The sequence below is a fragment of the Chelonus insularis genome, unplaced genomic scaffold, assembly GCF_013357705.1.
Source record: "Chelonus insularis isolate UGA/USDA-ARS -01 unplaced genomic scaffold, ASM1335770v1 contig_399_pilon, whole genome shotgun sequence".
NCBI classification, from domain to species: Eukaryota; Metazoa; Arthropoda; class Insecta; order Hymenoptera; family Braconidae; genus Chelonus; species Chelonus insularis.
The window spans coordinates 203,408-222,327 of record NW_023276554.1 but is presented as its reverse complement, the minus strand read 5'-3'; the positions used below and the strand labels follow the sequence as shown (position 1 = coordinate 222,327).

Below are 18,920 nucleotides of genomic sequence, written 5' to 3'. Positions count from 1 at the left end.
GTAATAATTTCAAAAAATTATTTTAGAATATTTATAATTTTTGAAGACGAAAAAGTTGGTTACAATTAATTTAATAAGTATCTAATATTTCTATTTTCTATTCAATTAATCTACTTTAATTGAAAAACTAGCTCCACAGCTGCAACCTTGTTCTGCTAGTGGATTATTTATTATTCTAAAAGCTGATTTTATTAACTCTGAATAAAAATCTAATGTTGCTCCTTTAACGTACTCTAATGACGTCGAATCAATAACAACTTTCGCACCATCTTTCTGAAAAACTCTAAAAAATATAAAGAAATTATTGATCCATTTCGAATCAATAATTATATGAATTATTAGAGCGAAACATTAGTTTCAATGTAGGCCAACTTTATATCATTTTATCTTACTCCAGTTATTAATTTAGTTTTTTTAAAAATAATATCACCGTATTAAACCAATATCGAATAAGATGTTACTATAAATAATTAATATATTTACATTTCCTATTGTATAAATTTCAAATTAATTAGTCTATTTTCCAGAGACTATTGTTCGCTCTAAAATCACCTGTAAAGTAGATATGTTATTGATATTTTATACATACTTGTCATCTTCATTAATATTTGAATCCAAGTCGAATTTATATTGAAAACCTGAGCATCCCCCACTTTCGACAGTAACCCTTAAACATGCTTCACCATCAGATATTTCCTTTAGACGTTTCACGCAACTGTCACTAATAATTAGACCATCTTCCTGAGGATTGGATAATGTTTTTGTGGAAAAATTTTTTAAAGTGTATTCAGAAATTTGGCACCATGGTGGTCTGTAATTCGAAATTATAAAATAAATAAGTGAAAGATGCTAAATAAGTGCAGAAGGATGTAAATAAAAGGTATTGAAGATATTAATCAATGATGAAGTGTTATTGATTATTGTATATAGACTTACGATAATAATCGTGAAAAGTACCGGTTTGATGAGAAGTTGGATGAAAGCTCCCACACAACGTATCGTAACTTCGACATTTTACAAAATATTCGTTTTAACTATTAATGTACACCTGCAATCATCAGCTGATCATGACAGGTGAAATGATGTTATCGATAGAGTTGGTGAGATGTTTCAGAGGTCGCTAGTTTAAAAATATGATGGATCTCTGAAGTGAGAAGTGTCAAACAAAAAAAGAGAGAACAACTTCGAGGAATCGAAACGTGAATCGAGAGGCTACGAATGGAGTATAGGCAACGACGACATTTGAGACGAAAAGAGACGAAATTTTCCGAACGCAAGTCCGAACTCAATAGTCAGTCGGCCGTATGTAGCAGTACGTGAGGGTTTGTGTATGTTGTATTAACATCGAGCATAAGAAAAATTAAAGGGGCACTTACGGGCTAATATCCCGCGAGTCGCCAATAAAACCGCGATCGGTGGTGAAACATAATTACGGACAATTTTAATGGCTATCAGCCGTTGGGCCATCGCGACGAGTCTTCACAGAAAACTCATCGCGAGAGAAAATACCCGTGAGCTTCTGCGTGGTAATATCGTCCACCCTAACGTCGTGTTGGGCTGCGCGGCAAGTATTCGCCTCGGCCAAGGCCCCATTCGCTCTTCCGTTTCCTTTTCTGTAATGTGCCAACGCAAGGCCGCCAATGTGTTTATAACAGCACGGCGGTGGCGTTGACGGGGTGGCAAACGATTCCTTGCGGATCAGCAGCGTCAAGGGTGCCTGGTGTGTCGTTATAAAAGAGATCCTACATTTCATCACGACTCCAGTGCCAAGCAAAAAATAGGAAAAGACTACGTCGCTGACTCACTCCTTACTTTGTTTTCCAAGATCTCAGTATCCTTGACGCAGCCCTCCCTACGACGGTAGTGAACAGAAACACCAGCTATACGAGCTGACGTAAGAGGAAATTCCAGCACGTTGTTTCATTGACACGGATGTGACACTCACATCACACGTTGTTAACAGTTTTCTTCATCTCATCTTCTGTTTTTCTTCGCTCCATTTTTAGATAAACTTTCAAAAATGTTCACCGGTACAGTTAAAGTTCAAATATGTGAGGCTAGTGGCCTGCGTGCCACTGACAAACATCGAAAATTTTGGCAGGATGTACCGCCCATAATAGATCCTTACGTGCTCCTTGATGTTGACCAAAATCGTCTCAATCGTACATCAATCAAACCTAAAACCTTCGACCCAGTTTGGAACGAGTCATTTATTCATGAAGTGAAATCTGCAGCGATGCTGGGACTAACTGTCTTCCATGATGCTGCGTTACCTCCAGATGATTTTGTTGCTAATTGTAGAATTCCTTTTGAAGAATTAGCACGTCGTGAAGATGAAACTACTGATTTTTGGGTTTGTATTATTTTCAATTAACCTATTACTTACTTTCAATTCATTCTCGTTACAAATACTTGAAATATTTGTTCGTCTCATACTAAGAAATTCACAATATTTTGCTGTCAAGTTTATTTGTCGTATCTATTGTATGACATAACTGATTACTCTAGAAATAATGCATGCTGATAAGAGCCCAACACATGGTTGTAGAGATAAAGATAAATCGATAGTGATAATATTTAAAAATATTTATAATAGCGCAGATAGTCTAATTAAGCATACAAACTATCACTATATTATCATTTTATAATTATCAACATCTCTATTCATTGTTATTCATTCACACTAATAATTTCATCAATCAATTATATTATTTTTAAATGTGCTACTAAAGACGTTAGTACTAAGTGCTATTTATTTTCATCATCACAAATTATTAAGAAATCCTTTCTCATCTTCGGTATTCTCATACATAGCATTCATGCATCCTCATTTTTTTCTGAAACACGTAAGTTTATTAATTGTATTAATTAACTTTATCAAGGTTGAAATAATATTTATATGATTTCAGGTTGATCTTGAACCACATGGAAAGTTACGAGTAAAAGTTGATTTAAAGTGGAGCAATCAAGGTATACAAAAACTGTTTATATTCAAGTTTGAATGAACAAAAGCATCAATAAATACTATTACCAATTATTATAGATCAACAGCCAGGATGCAGTGGTGGCGAAGGAGAAGGAAAAGAAAATATTGTAAGCGGTATTATGAGTAGCCTCGAACCACGTGGATTTATCGAACGTCAAGGATTCAAACAACGAAGAGGGGCTATGCGTCGTAGAGTACATCAAGTTAATGGACATAAATTTATGGCTACCTTCTTGAGACAACCATCATTCTGTTCTCATTGCCGCGACTTTATTTGGTACGTAACAACTCAATATTCGCCATCCAGAATGATGTGCGCAATTGGAAAAAATCACTTTTCAAAATTATCAATGCTGGTTAGATCACCACAAATCAAATCGCACAGCTTGAAAGGGATTTCACAATGCATTCTAATTGAAGTCAACTACACGCATGCTACTTAGAAGTTTATTCAATGAGACATTTTTTATATATAGAATAGTATTAATAAGAAGTAAGCCAGCAAATTTAAGTTCCGGGATTAAAACTTTAATCGTCTATCAATAATCAACTTTTCTCTTATGAATTATCGAAGTTAGTCTGTAAACTTAATCAAAAATATACATCAAAAGGGTTATTTATAAAACTATTACTTATAATTATTCAACTAAAATTCTAAACTTATTTTTATTATTCTTCATTTTCATGACAACTATTTGGAAAAATTAATTTAAATAATTTATTAAAAACATATTTATTACTTACTATTTTTGAAAAATAACATCTCTGTTCTATTCAAAGTATTTTTCGAGTGAAATGAACACTTGAAACGTTGCATGTGGGATAAATGAAATCAATGCTAAATATTTCTTATTGAGGTTGCATGATTGCTTCAATATTAAAATTGGGAAAGTAAAAATAAATCTCAAGAGTTAATATTAATTTGTCACAATATTATTAAATTTATAAAGAAGTACCGAAATATTATTTTCAGTAAAATTATAACTGAATACAATAAAACCAATTAATCATATGGTTTATCACGTATACTTCAATAATACTATTTGGTTGAAAAAGATGCTACATATATCCGATATCGTATGTTCTTGATGGGTTATCACTAAGATAATGTGAAGTGCTTTGTCTGTTGTATTTCAGGGGCGTCGGAAAGCAAGGCTATCAGTGTCAAGGTGAGAAAGACACAAGTCATGTTAATAACCGATTTTTAAGTGTTTTTTTCAAACAATTAATTTTTTTAATCAATTATTGGGTTTTATTTTTGTGCTTTATAAAGTGCTTTATTTTTAACCAATGATTTTTTTTAATTTTCATTTATTATACTTTTTCAATCTGCTTTTCACACATATTTTACACAACCAAATATATGATACTTGGCAATTATTTTTTGAGTCAATTCATGATCATTGCATGACTATTTCATTAATGATATTAATTTTTTACAAAATAATTATTAATAACACTTTTGGTATTATTACTAGTATTTAATTATTTTTATTATTATTTATTGATGTAAGATTTTCTAATAAGGAGAAATAATAATTGAAACTTTTTTTCAGTATGTACCTGTGTTGTCCACAAAAGATGTCACAATTTGGTAGTTACGAAATGTTCTGGAATGAGAGACGAGGTATGATTTAAAAACTTTTTTGATGTTTCTTTTATTTATTGCTATTTGTGTTTAAATTTATTATTTTGCCGCTCAAATATTTTGTTAAGCACTTTTTTGTTGAGCTTTTTTTATGTTATACGCTTTTTTTGTTTTGTTGATTTTTTTTGTATCCGGAAAATCCGGACGATCAGGAAATGGAAACTGTGTTGCAGTCAAATGAAAACACGCAAGGACAGCGATTCAGCGTAAATGTTCCTCACCTCTTCGAAGTACATAATTATAAACGATTTACATTCTGCGATCACTGTGGATCACTTCTCTATGGCTTGATACGACAGGGTCTTCAATGTAAAGGTGAATATAAAAAATATAAAAAAGTTACATGGTTATAATCATAGTTCATACTATAATTGGCGTGATAATTTTTTTATCATCTTCTCAACAGTTTGTAACATGAATGTTCACAAGCGATGTCAAAAGAACGTTGCCAATAATTGTGGTATCGATACAAAGGCGATGGCCGAGATACTGAGCATGCTAAACATTTCACCGGACCAGCAATCAAAGACGCCACGTATTAACTACAAGACCCAAAGCTCGGCTGGAGAATCATCTCATAGTCCATCAACACAAAATAAACAACCACAATCTACGGAGAATACTGAGACAAGCTTCCAATCTCATGATCAGTCGATACCTGATATTCCACCGCGCGATGAGGGAAACGAAATGCAACGAGTCACACTTGAAGATTTTAATTTTATTAAAGTACTTGGCAAAGGTAGTTTTGGAAAAGTAATGCTTGCTGAACGTAAAGACAATCCAGAGGAAGTTTATGCAGTGAAAGTTCTTAAAAAAGATGTCATCATTCAAGATGAAGATGTAGATTGTACAATGACAGAAAAACGAATACTCGCACTTGCAGCTAAGCATCCTTTCTTAACTGCACTTCACAGCTGCTTTCAAACTCCAGAACGTCTCTTTTTCGTCATGGAATACGTTAATGGAGGTAATGTAAAATTTTATTTCATAAAATAAAGTTAAACTAATTTTTATAAGGAATGGCATATTCATTGGAAAAAAAAATTTTCTTCCCAGGTGATCTAATGTTTCAAATTCAAAAAGCTCGAAAGTTTGATGAAACTCGAGCTCGTTTTTACGCAGCTGAAGTGACGTTGGCGCTGCAATTTCTTCATCAACATGGAGTAATCTATCGTGATCTTAAACTTGATAATATTTTATTAGATCGTGAAGGTCATTGTAAACTTGCAGACTTTGGTATGTGTAAAGAAGGTATAGTGGATGGTCGAACAACAACAACGTTCTGTGGTACACCAGATTACATTGCACCAGAAATACTTCAAGAGTTAGAATACGGCGCAAGTGTTGATTGGTGGGCACTGGGTGTGTTGATGTATGAGATGATGGCTGGACAGCCGCCTTTCGAAGCAGATAATGAGGATGACCTTTTTGAATCGATTTTACATGATGATGTTCTTTATCCAGTTTGGCTCAGTAAAACTGCTGTATCTATTCTTAAAGGATTTATGACCAAGAATCCCGCGAAACGTCTTGGATGTGTTGTTGATAATGGTGGAGAACTTGCTATTAAAGCACATCCATTTTTCCAATGCATGGACTGGCGAGCACTTGAAGCTCGTAAGCTTAAACCTCCCTTCACACCAAAAATCGTAAGTTTTTACTTTTATTTACTTCCTTTAATACACTTTATTCCTATCATTTTTTGTTATATATATATATATATATCAGGTTCAATTGATCCTTCACCGTTGTTTCACCTATTGTTATCAATATTTTCCATTCTTTTGTACAGAATAACGAGAAGGATGCTATGAATTTTGATGCGGAGTTTACTAAAGAAGACCCTGTACTTACGCCAGTTCATGATTCTGTACTTCCGTCGATAAACCAGGATGAGTTCAGAGGATTTTCATTTGTGAATAGAGACTTCAGTGCAAACAGATCGAGCTCATCTTAATGAAAATATTAGAAGAATGTTAATTCAACGTCAAGTTAATCATGGACGTTTGAATGACCGGCATATTAAGCTCAATACGCTGCCGAAGTTTGCTTTGGAATTGTTCAAGAACTGAACATTACTTCAGACACCTATGGTAATTGTAAAATTGTTTATCAACAAAATTTTAAAAATCGTGCCAGTAATTGAACGAATGTAGTTTGAGAATATCGTTCAAGGAAATTTTATTTTGATATTTTTTGAGACTTCACTTGTAGTTTATGAAGAAAGCTTTAATTAATTACATTCGCTCTGTCTTATCTTCGATCCCGCGTCCAATAAAATATCGGAAAATTGAAAAATGAGCCTTGCTAATATAGAAACATTTATACAAGTATATATCAAGGGGATTGCGAGATGCATAAGGCTTTAAGTGTTCCTTTTGAGACAAGTCAATTTTACTACTGCTACAGTTTGTGATCAAACATTACTTGACTGAAGCGTATATCTCAATTATGGGAAAACTTTACACATGTCATTCGACACAAGTCAAATGTGTCAAATATCACACCTTTGAATTTTCCAGTATAATGCTATGACTACAATGGAACTTTGAATAACAGTCAGATGCTGAGAGTTATCATACAGAAATTTCCCGATAAAGTGATGTGGCAATGAAATTATAAAAATAATTAACACAAATTATTTGCAAGTCATGTTATTCTTGCTCTTAGTCATTTTTTTTTAATGTTAGGCATTGTTAAATCATTATATTCGTGTTTTGTCGGTACATAAATGGCACTTAATCATAAATTCAGGTATTAGAGACATTCAAGACCACTGGTGGTCTGGTTCAAAGTATGTATACATACATATTCATATAAAAGTTATTTTAGTATATGTCTAACGTAGTAGTTGAGAGTATAGAGGGGAGGTTCGATTGATTTTAGCAATTGACACGCACGACGTCACACAGAATATTGAAAGCGCAAAACGACTACCTGATATTTTATATTTATCCGCACATATTTTTTTGCAATCTTTTACATTACTTATTTTCTTTACAAACTCAATCTAAATATATTCTACCATTGATTTCTTTCATAATTCATATGTTACTATATATTAAAATTACGTGAGCAAAATATTCTTTGAATATTTCCGTAATAATCAATTTATCCATTTTTTAATTTATTTTTTATGTCATAAAAGGCAGACGTGTAGCGTTTATTCATTATTCAAAGTATCATTACTATATTTAATCGTAACAAGTATGAGTATAAAATAAAGGTAATTATTTAGATTAGAATTTATCGAAATAATTACCAAAATAAATAAATAATCTGTTACGATGATTAAGAAAATTATGGAATTTCCTCTTAAAAAAAGTGTTTCAAAACTTTAATTCGTGTTGATCACGACGTACAATCGTTAACAATGAGAAAAAAAAAATAAGAAGAAAACTTATTTAAGATACGTCTAGATATATAACCCAGGTTTATGATCGGTTTCATAGCTAATAAGTATAGATATGACAAAGTACTCATTATTATCATTACATGATTTTTATTACTATTATTAATTGATTGAATAATTGAGTAGATATAATTGTCGTGAATGTTGATGGGATAATGTTAAATTAAAGAGAAAAAAAAAAATAATTAATAATTTTGAGCGCAAGTCTTCTTTGTTTCGGGTTAACCTGGCACAAAAAATAGTTATTATTATAAAAAAAAAAAGTAGTTATAAATGTCCAACAAGTGAAATGGGGACCCGTAAAAATTGTTGTCGTGATATCGTTGTCGTATTACATTGCTATAACGTTGAGATGTTAAACTTCGTAATTGATATTTATTTTATTGAAAATAAATTTAATTATTTATAAATATTAAGAATTTGCATTCGGTGCCATAAGTTTATACGTGACTCGCAGTCCAAGAAAATTTCTGATGATTTTGCTTGAAATCGTACTATTAAAGGATAATAAATGTTTATTAATGATTTGTTTATAAAACTAATAAGATAATTTGCTTCAGAATTTGATTAGTTATATTATTAATGTCCGAATTTTTGTTCTTTGAATTATTAACTAATATTCTTAAGTTTTTGATCTCTATAGAAATATGTAGTAAGTAATAATGATATTAATTAATTTATAAATTTATTGAAATGTGCAATAAAACTTGCATCAATATATAAACGTTTCACGAGGAAAGAAGTTAATGGCGCGACGATAATTAATTGAAAATAATATGGAATTAAAATAATATACAAAAAATATAAAAACTGTAAATCCATGTCGGCGTGAATTGTTTAATTAAGGAGATTGATAAGAAACGATTAGTCCGGCCTACGATTAGCAAAAAAAAATTAATCCGTAATTTTGAAAATCTCGAGTACACTTTATTGATTATAACGGTGAATTAAAAATATAATATTACTTAAGATTGGATTTTAGATAGGATACTCTTTTCTTCTAGGCTCACCTGTTAAACTCGGTAAACGCGTGACGGTATTGAGAAATTTCTTTTATAATATTATTATTCATTTCACAACTTTTTCCCAACTTTTTTAAATGATTTTCAATTAGAAGATACGACGAATCGATGTTAATTTCTTATCAATACTATTAATAATTTGTAACCCAATTTGCATTAACTTATAGCCGTCCTGTATACATCGATTCGATGGGAAACTACATAAAATTCGATTACACTATATTGAGAATTCATTATTCTTGGTTTTTTATCGGCAAGTAATTTTTTTTTCCTTTATTAAATCGATTCGTTGTAAAGATTTATTATCTAAACTCATAAACTTGTGTTTCGTATATGAAATTTATCGTTTACTACACAATACCAGCGTTAATATTTTCCTAAACAGAATTTTTGATATTAATATTATTTCTTACTTCAAATTTATCTGAAGTAAATAAACAGAATGTAGTCATTTTTTTCACATTTTTTACATATTTTTTTGTGAATGTACAAATTTGTCAAGTCGATACGTACTATTTTTTAACTTGATTGTCAACTATGTGAGATTTTTCATTCTTGCCTGCTGTTTTTTTTTAGTTCAACAGCTATACAAATAATTAATTGATAATTTTACTACATGGAATTGTTTTTTTTTCTACATTATATTATTACACTCTACACGAGATAAATATTTATGATCGTGTAAATTAAAATGAGAGCCAATGTCGAAAGCTGAGCTTTTGAAGTATACATAAAGAGTTTATGCAATCGAATAATATAAAATAATATATTAATAGAATATATTTACAAAGAAGTGTGTATTAGCGAATCCTCGTCCTTTATTAAAAATCGCGCTGTCCTGTTCCATGTGATTTTTTATCGCTAATTTATAGTCTAACTAAAATAGCGTAATAAAAAAAAATATGTTGAATGTTAAAGAAAAAGTTATTATCAAATAAGATATATTATAATAAACGTCAATATGTCTATAATAACATGCTTGTATTTAGATACTAGAATATAAAGATATAATTGTTAATAGCATCAGCACTAAATGATGCGTGTACAACAAACCGCACTATCCTTACTTAATGCTAACTAACAAATTTGATGTTACAAATGTAAAAGTCCAGCGGCATCTTCGTACCTAAAATTGTGCACGCGCTTTTGTAATCTACACCTCGATTTTAACGGGCACTTGAGGATTTTCGGTTTTTTGTAACGAGAAAACACCGGATACTGTTGCAATATTAAATTTTTTTTTTTTATTAATTTTTTTGTTTCTAATCAACGGTCAAATAGCTTCAATTTAGTACACGTTACTGAATAATATGGTTTTCTTTTTAATTACTTTTGCTGTCCATATTATCTCATAGATAGTTTGCTTAAATTATTTACATTAAATAAATATTGCATAATTATTTTATGCTTTACTTATTGCCTACAAAGAAAATACTGTATACTTTTCTGTAAAAATTGAGAGTACATATAAGTAATATAATGCAATGCCTATAAGATCTTAAATAATAAAAATCATATTTTTTTGTAACACATATATATGTGCCGTTGATCGGATCATTTTTGTGACTTACCAATACTTACAATTTTGAGATTGTACTCAAGGATCTCATGTGTTTATTAACATCTAAAGTATTATAATTTTTCATTACTTTCTCTATTGTATTAATTTTTTCTCTCAGCTATCATGTATTTCTGAAATTAACATAATTCGCTAACCAAAGACTATCTATATTTATATTTTTTCTCATGTATTTCTGTCTCTAATCATAGTTAATAATTTTTTTTATACTTATTAAGAAAAATCGAAAACTAAATTATTGCTCGACATTGAAATTTTTGTCAATAGAATTATAGAAATTGTAATAAAGTAATGTTTAATTTTCATTAATACATGACAATTTAATAGTCATTTAATTAGATCTGAAAGCAAAATTTTTTTTTTTAGTTAATGTGATAGTGAACCAGTGCAGAATATCCAATTTATCAAAATTTGTTTAAGTGTGATGAAAAATATTAGTTATGTAATCTGCATTGCTCCACTAAAAAATTGTCGAGTCATAATAACATTATACTCTAAGTATGTTTCAGTATCCAATTGATATATGTAATATTTGAATGTAATTTTATTTTTACCATTATAATTATTCTAGTTGTTCTTGTCAGTGGTAATCAATTAATTGATTTAATAATATTTATGTATGTTATTTCTTAAATATTTAATTGAGTGTGAAATGTTTTTTATTAAGTAGGAAACAATAATAATTATTGTTAGTAAAGAAAACAATAAAATGTACCTTGGTTTGAGAAAACAACTAATTATATGATTGATATTATGTCAATTTATATCACTTATTATACTATTCGACATGTAAAATAAGCATTTTATGTTTATTAAATAAAAGAAAAATTCTGAATAAATACAAAATGAACCAAGTAACGCTTTCGGTGTTTTCTAGGTGGAAAATTGAATAACAGTGAATCATGTATGTCGGATAAAAAATTTAAGTATAATAATACAGCAAAATATGTAGATATATATTTGAAAATAAATCACATGAAAAGCGTTTAATGTGAAGACAAGTAATAAAATAAAATTTAAATGTCACATATAAATACATCAATGTTCCCTATTTAGTTATATAATCTATTATTTCATTCAAACAAAAGATTTCATGTACTGAATATTGATTTATTCAATTTTTATATAATATAAAGGGAGTGTTCAATCGTGTAAAACGATGGGCATACATAGCAATGAGGACATTGCCTGACAAATTAATTTTTCTTATATTCAGTTTTGTTTTTATTGTAACCATATTAAAATACCAACATATATTAAATGATTTTAGTGCCAAAAATAGAAATATATTAATTATTTTATAAACCCCATTCTTTACGCAATGTCCTTGAAAGATTTATATACATAGACCTATTTCTTTTTACAGGCCAGAATTCAATCAAAAATTGATAAATGTTGTAAAAAAATACGTGTTTGTTTTTTATTCTGATCTTTTTGAGCTCTTCATAAAAATAAGAAGAAAAACTTTATATATAAATATATGAATATAATACTTCCTACAATGCTTTGGAAGATGATTGATCAATAATATATGGAATTATATAAAGGAATAAACCTATGTAAGATGCTTTGAAAATGGAATTTAAAAATTAATGTAAAATGAAATAATATACGTTAATTAATTTGAGTAAATAGGCAATTAACAGTGAGTGAAAATATGCGTCTATCATGATTATAGCGTAGATAGATAATATAAATATTACATATTATATTAAAAACATACACGTTTACCCGGATGGTTGTTCATGAGCATGTATTATTGGTCATATTTTTGGTGCACTATCGAAAAATGATGTAACAAACACGTTACAATTTAATTCATTTTGCAATGTGTAAACTATAAAGTGGCATTATTTTTTGCTAAATATCTTGACATGAATGACTGTCCTATGGTTAAACTACACTGTTATTCGTCTGATTATTGTGTAATTAATCATAAATAAATATATAAATATATATATACATATATTAATAAATGTGTGTATATATACATATATTATATACAAAAATAATTAAGTGAGTGTTGTTTATTTACACCTTCAACAATCCCAAATAATTTAATCCCATTAATTATTACGTCTTTCCCTAAAAACCTTAACATAAATTAATCCAATGCTCACCCTAAAATTCCCCTAGGACCTTGGTTATCTGAACACAAATAATGGAATTGATCATAACTATTAATTAATTACATTTTGATAATTTTCTTTTTTTTAATTTACTCTATTAATGTTATTGTTAGTAACTTAAAAGTTTTTTTTAATTATTAATTTTTTATAAATGAAATAAATGAAGAAATAACAATAAGTGCTAATAGATTCAGACTTTATTTGCTTGAAGAAATAATCAGAAAAAATTACAATTACAGGTAGTGATGAAAGATGTTTATGAAGGACAAAACTTACTTACTATAATCTTATTGTCCTACTCATCTGTCTACCTCATATATAATTTATACATTATATCCTATGGACTTATGAAATTATTTTGTAAATCAGTATTAAATGAATAAAAATTATTAACAACTCAATACACGTCAGTATTATTATAATTTACAGATTTTCAAACATTGTTGAATTTGACAATTGTACTTGAACTACATTTGAATGACTAATCACAAATAACAATTAATTAAATAAACGTGCAAGTGATGACACTAAATTAATAGGAGTCTTGTGCTTAATTAATAATTGATATTAATGTATATTAATATTGGACAATTGACTCCTTATAATTGTATAATATACTTTTATATTTAAAATCAATCTTCAGCGTAATACTTTGGTGTTAAATGCTGAAAGTTTGAATACATATGATTTTTATTTTTATTATTACATCAGAATGCTAAAGAGACAAGGTATTGTAATGAATTAATGAGTGAAAAGTAACATCTTGACCCTTGAGCGTTGATAATGTAAATGTGTAAAGGATTTCCCAACAGTTCTGCTACGGTTTAGGCCCTACTTTAAATCGTAGTAGAAACTCTAGGGATCCATCTCTTTATACCAAAATAGTATTTATCTATCTCATAAAAGTACTTTCAATCAGCTCCTTCATTACCTGCTATTTTGTTTAATTTTATTTTACATGATATGTTATTTTGCGAGAAACAATCTTATCATATAGAATCTTCACGAGATTTATGATATATGCATATCCCACAACTATCTTTATCTTGTTTCATTTTTAACATAAAATATAGACTCATAATTTTTGATATGATTACTTGTTGCTATGGAAGTTGTTTGTCGTGCAGACAGAATAGGAGTATATTATTTAGTAGCTTTAACTAAATTTCTAAAACAAGAAAAAGAGAGGTGGGACAATGACATTGACATATAAGGGATCTCTTGCTTTTAATATAATTAATTAATTTATTATTATTATCTCTATCATTTATATCATTGATATGTATATTGCATACAGTTATATGATATGTATGTGTTTCATTTTATAATTATAATATTACTTAATATACCAATATCCTGATAGTAAACTTTATCATTGTTGACAATGTCTCAAAAAAGAATATTAATTTTACGTATAAATATATAATTATGAATCTCTCTTTGAACATCGAGTAAACATTTCAATTGAATTAAATCGCTAAATTACTCTTAGTGATATGTTTTCAATACCTAAGGCATTTAAAAAAGTTTCATCATTAAATCAGCTAAAAAAAATTGCATTTAAAATAAAATATTGCTTTTTTGTTCAAAACAAGTTGAGTTTATATTATTACATATTCTTTAAAGCATTTCGAGTTTTTTTTTCTCTTGCTATATTATATTTCTTTTATCTTTGGTAAATTTGTCTCTTGTTGCGTTGGTTTTACAGTGATTGGAATCGCAAAAAACAGTGCATAAAGCGCACTGACACAGGTACACAATGGAAAGGTTTTACAGTCATCATTTAACTATAATGTCAAAGGTTGGGAAAATACAATCTGAAATAGTGCAAAACGATGATAATAATAAACGTAACTATCATTACATTGTTGATACTTCCACCCAAGCATAAAAATTAATGAAAACACTTTTACAATTTCATTACTGTAATATTAAACTTTACCCTTTTAATGTTTTATATCATCGGCACGGAAAATGTAATAAGTGTTGGCAACGTCAACGTTTCTCCTGAATCGATATTGATACTCTTTTACGTTTTATGATAGCTTAAGAAAACGGTATAAAGAAACATTTGGACAGAGAATATTTTCCTTGGTAAACAGAAAACCACTACTACTCGTTAAATCAATTTTTATCACTTACGTAGATTAATCAGCAAGTAAATACACATGATATGAGATAATAATCAAATAAAATCGATTGTCACTACTTTAGACAGTAGAAAAAGGATTAAAATAGAAAGAAAAAATTTATAAATTTATTGGTATCAGTGATTAGATAATTAATAATTCAATAGTTTGGATAAATGTTGAGATCAGAGTGCCAACTTCGTCAATGGCGTAATTATTAATTGCAAATTAATTAATTAATTTAGGCCGTAAGAAGGACGGCGAAGGTATGAAGAAAAGCTACAGTTATGAGAGCTGGTACAAAATTAATTGATCAATTTGAAATGAATAATTACATCATTGACGAAGTTGGTATCTTCATTTTGACATTCACTATTTTCTTTTGATCTCCCTCTCCCGGAAATCAATTCACGTCTTTCATGAATTACTTGTATAATATATGCAAAGCTAAGCTCGAATAGGAAGATGATTGTAATAGTTTTCATTCTTAGCAAGATATATCAAGAGAATCAATTATTATAATTGTTCATCGACTTATTAGACGTAAATCGAAAAATGTATATTTCTAGAAATTTTTCATGGTTTTAGTACGACATAATTCACCCTTTTTGTTGAATAAACATGAGTCCTCCCTTGAATCACACTGCATTCTTACGATAAAAAATTCAATCGCGATTTTAGCTTCAATTCCCTTATAATTAACGATTATTATTTAATCAATTGGTAATGTGTTCAATAATTGAAACACTCAAATTGTGATCTTTCAACCGTGCATAAAGCAGTTACATTATATACCTTTGAAGTGCACTGCTTTGTTTAAGTCTTAAACATTTTAATCAAGAAAGCCGGTATTTACGAGCTTTTCTAAGAAGAACTTGACATCACCAAGTTCTGAATCTTTGATGCCAAGAGATTTCAACATTCCCAAATCGCCATTTTCAACAGCTATAAAAACTGAACGTAGATGCTCCAAGTCTGCACGCATCAAATGCAAAGCAGCTCCAAAATCTTCAATCGTCTGAGACTCTATAAACATTATCATGATTAGACTATTTATTTTATGGCTCTATTTTTATAAAATATTCATTAAAATGCATTGCGTTATTTTTCATTTAATTTTAAGTTTTAACTAGATTCAATTTAGAGCTAATCAGAATTTATGATCAAGAGAAATGATTTTTATAAATTCTTACAAAAAAAGTTAATTCATTTTACGTCAAATTTCTATTATATTCTTAATAATTTCATGAAAAAATGATGTAAATGCAAGATTAGATAGTAAATATTGAATACCCACCAGAGAGAGCAATCGCTACCTTGTTAACTCCACCGAGGGGTGCTAGAGCGTCTCTAGCTTTACTACCAAATAATTTCTCGAGATAATTCGGGCCATGACTGGCTAATAGTGACTGTAAAAAACTTGCTGTTTCTTCTACTGGTGGTCTTTTAGCTGGAAGAATAATGAAAAAAACTCATGAAACTTTTTTATAATTTATAAAACGGAGTAAGTAATGAATGAATGTTGTTTAAGTTTTATTCACCAGCTGTACATAATCGCGAATCTTCATCATATCCATCAGGACAATCTGGTGCTCCATCGCATAAATATTGAATAGAAATACACGTTCCATCTCCAGGGCATTTAAATGGTTCATAAGGGTGGCAAGCATCCCCTAGAATAACGTAGTCATTCATTAGCTATCTTAATAATACACCCCAATTGTACTACACTAACGTTACAAAAAGGTACTCATCATGAACAAAACTTGTTTCTCACACCCCCAAGAGTATAATAAAAGAAAAAACAATAGAGAAAAATGTTAACAATTAATGTAGTTATAAAAAGATGAATGGATATTAAAAGTAGATGAAAAAAGAGCCTATTTCTCTATGTCGAGACCTCATTTCATTAAAATTGAACTGCAGCCGGCAAAATTGACGACCTTGAGAATCTGCGTCGTTAGATTGAGTTGGATCGACAGTACCTGACCCAATTTTGAAATGGTTATTCCAAGAGAATATTTAACAGTCAAGTATCGTCTAGTTAAATTCAGTCTCTTCTTTCGTACTCTCAAGATGATGAATAAATAAATAAACCTGTCTATATGATAAATAGATAAAAGAAACGAAATTTTAGTAACAACTCATGTTTCGCCTAACGCAACTGTTGCTCGGGAGTTATCGCGGGTTATCGATCGAGGAAGAGAATAGTGCCGGAAGGGCACTCCCATTTCACTCGAATAAAAAAAAACACCCCAAGGTACAATGTCACACGACATTTCCGTGACATTTATATCAATCAAATTTACTTAAAGCTCAATCTATTTTTCTATTTTTAGTCAAATAGTTTTTCCCCTTTTATTCACAGATTTGATCTAACTATAATTGATCTCAACCCCTCTCATGATTAACATACCTGACCGCTTGGAGTGATGGTATCCATAAAATCGGCTTAGATCAATGGTCATTGCTAACCCTAGGTTGCAGCAGACAATTAGAGTTAGGCTAATTGCCATACTAGTGGACAATACCCGGACCATTCTTGGAAAACTAGAAAGCCTCAACGTGGGTGATCAACAATAGAATACTCTTGTTATTCAATGCACTCCCACTGTTCTATTTAATTTGTCACCTGCTGAATAGTCACCACCAGATGTTTTCTAAGAAGTTAAAATTTATGATGCAACTGTGTCGGAAAAACTTGAAAAACTAACAAGAGTTACTGTTAACGCGCGCTCCAAGGTGTTTTAACATCTACGAGTACAGAGCTAGTTCGCCGTCCGCGAGCTCGTGCGCGGTTGCGAATGGCAGCCGAACGATGCCGCTTTGAGCTTTCACATCCGCTAGCGTTCTTGGAAAAGGGCGCCAATACAAGTAGTGCGAGTGTAACCAGAGAGACATGAATGAGGAGAGTGGGAATGAATTTGTGACCAATCAAGTGCTCGAATAGCTCCAACATACCCTATAAGCATGCGACTTAAAAGCTTACCCCTGGAACACCTACCTTCTGCTTTTCGTCTTTTGCATCGATTTCATTCTCCCTCTTGCTTCCACCTTGACTTTTCTTTTTTATTTTATGATGCTTAGCTCGGATACGAACTCACATTAAACCCACCCACGTAAATGAGTAGGAGGGAACGATGCAAGTGTAATATCTCGTGTTTTTTAATAATTAAATCTCTCCGTTTATTATGCTAATTGATAAAAATTGGTTGGTTTATTATTAATATTTTAAATGATATAAGCTCTTCACAAATAGAGTGTTTAATAAGTAAATAAAAGTTTAATCATTTAATTAATTTTTATGAATAAAAATATAATGAAAACAAACTGAGTCACTAATGACTCTATTATATAAAAAAGAAATTTCTGGTATTTAGATAATTTTCTTTTCTATTACTGTATTTTTTTTGTATAATAGAATGTTAATATTTGCAGATTAGGCAACATGGAATCTAACATATTAACACTTCCCACGTGTTATTCCACACGCGATAGAATATTTATGATTCATAATTATTTATAGATCTTTCACTTTCACCTAAAATTACATAAGTTTTATTACATTATAATTATTTAAACTCAAAAGATAATTAGTAGTTGACAAGATTCAATATTTACATATATTTTTAAATTGAAGATAACAAAGATTAAGTGGAATCAATTCATTATATCTAATGAATGAAATAATAGCTATGAATGACAAGTGTCGATAGCAAGTATGAGAAGGGTAACTATCAAAGCAACATACTGACTTGAATAGTCAATAATTAGAAAGAATGATGATGATTATCTTGTCGACGTTACATTTTATACTTTTTAAAGGTCAAAATGGAATGAATACAAAATTTCATTATCATTAGAATTATAAAATGTTTATTTACATAAATTTAACTCATTATATTTTATGTGTTGCTTGTAAATATATATATATTTTTTTATATATATATTTAGTTTTTTGTTATTATGAAAACAATTTTCAACAATAATCAAAGTATTCAACGGATCAATT

The 18,920-nt window shown here is 29.6% G+C and overlaps 3 protein-coding genes across 4 annotated transcripts; 1 reads left to right on the top strand and 2 right to left on the bottom strand.

The window, feature by feature from the left end:
* Nucleotides 1-17: 17 nt before the first annotated feature.
* Nucleotides 18-1,133, bottom strand: LOC118068255 (iron-sulfur cluster assembly 2 homolog, mitochondrial). Its single transcript, XM_035085523.1, has 3 exons — nucleotides 937-1,133; nucleotides 590-811; nucleotides 18-283 (listed from the first exon to the last, which is right to left on the bottom strand). The coding sequence occupies exons 1-3, from the start codon at nucleotides 1,011-1,013 to the stop codon at nucleotides 106-108; spliced, it is 477 nt and encodes a 158-aa protein (XP_034941414.1). The 5' UTR covers nucleotides 1,014-1,133; the 3' UTR covers nucleotides 18-105.
* A 40-nt stretch (nucleotides 1,134-1,173) lies between these two features.
* Nucleotides 1,174-11,935, top strand: Pkc98E (Protein kinase C). 2 transcript variants are annotated; one of them, XM_035085521.1, is made up of 10 exons: nucleotides 1,174-1,894; nucleotides 2,007-2,353; nucleotides 2,910-2,970; nucleotides 3,044-3,263; nucleotides 4,124-4,155; nucleotides 4,543-4,613; nucleotides 4,808-4,949; nucleotides 5,041-5,604; nucleotides 5,694-6,286; nucleotides 6,430-11,935. In XM_035085521.1, the coding sequence occupies exons 2-10, from the start codon at nucleotides 2,021-2,023 to the stop codon at nucleotides 6,592-6,594; spliced, it is 2,181 nt and encodes a 726-aa protein (XP_034941412.1). In that variant the 5' UTR covers nucleotides 1,174-1,894; nucleotides 2,007-2,020; the 3' UTR covers nucleotides 6,595-11,935. The 2 variants fall into 2 exon arrangements, with proteins under 2 accessions (XP_034941412.1, XP_034941410.1); XM_035085519.1 differs by having other exon boundaries at nucleotides 4,787-4,949.
* A 1,044-nt stretch (nucleotides 11,936-12,979) lies between these two features.
* Nucleotides 12,980-18,026, bottom strand: LOC118068199 (prohormone-4). The gene is made up of 4 exons (XM_035085416.1): nucleotides 17,325-18,026; nucleotides 16,450-16,581; nucleotides 16,206-16,358; nucleotides 12,980-15,934 (listed from the first exon to the last, which is right to left on the bottom strand). The coding sequence occupies exons 1-4, from the start codon at nucleotides 17,446-17,448 to the stop codon at nucleotides 15,741-15,743; spliced, it is 603 nt and encodes a 200-aa protein (XP_034941307.1). The 5' UTR covers nucleotides 17,449-18,026; the 3' UTR covers nucleotides 12,980-15,740.
* Nucleotides 18,027-18,920: the final 894 nt, after the last annotated feature.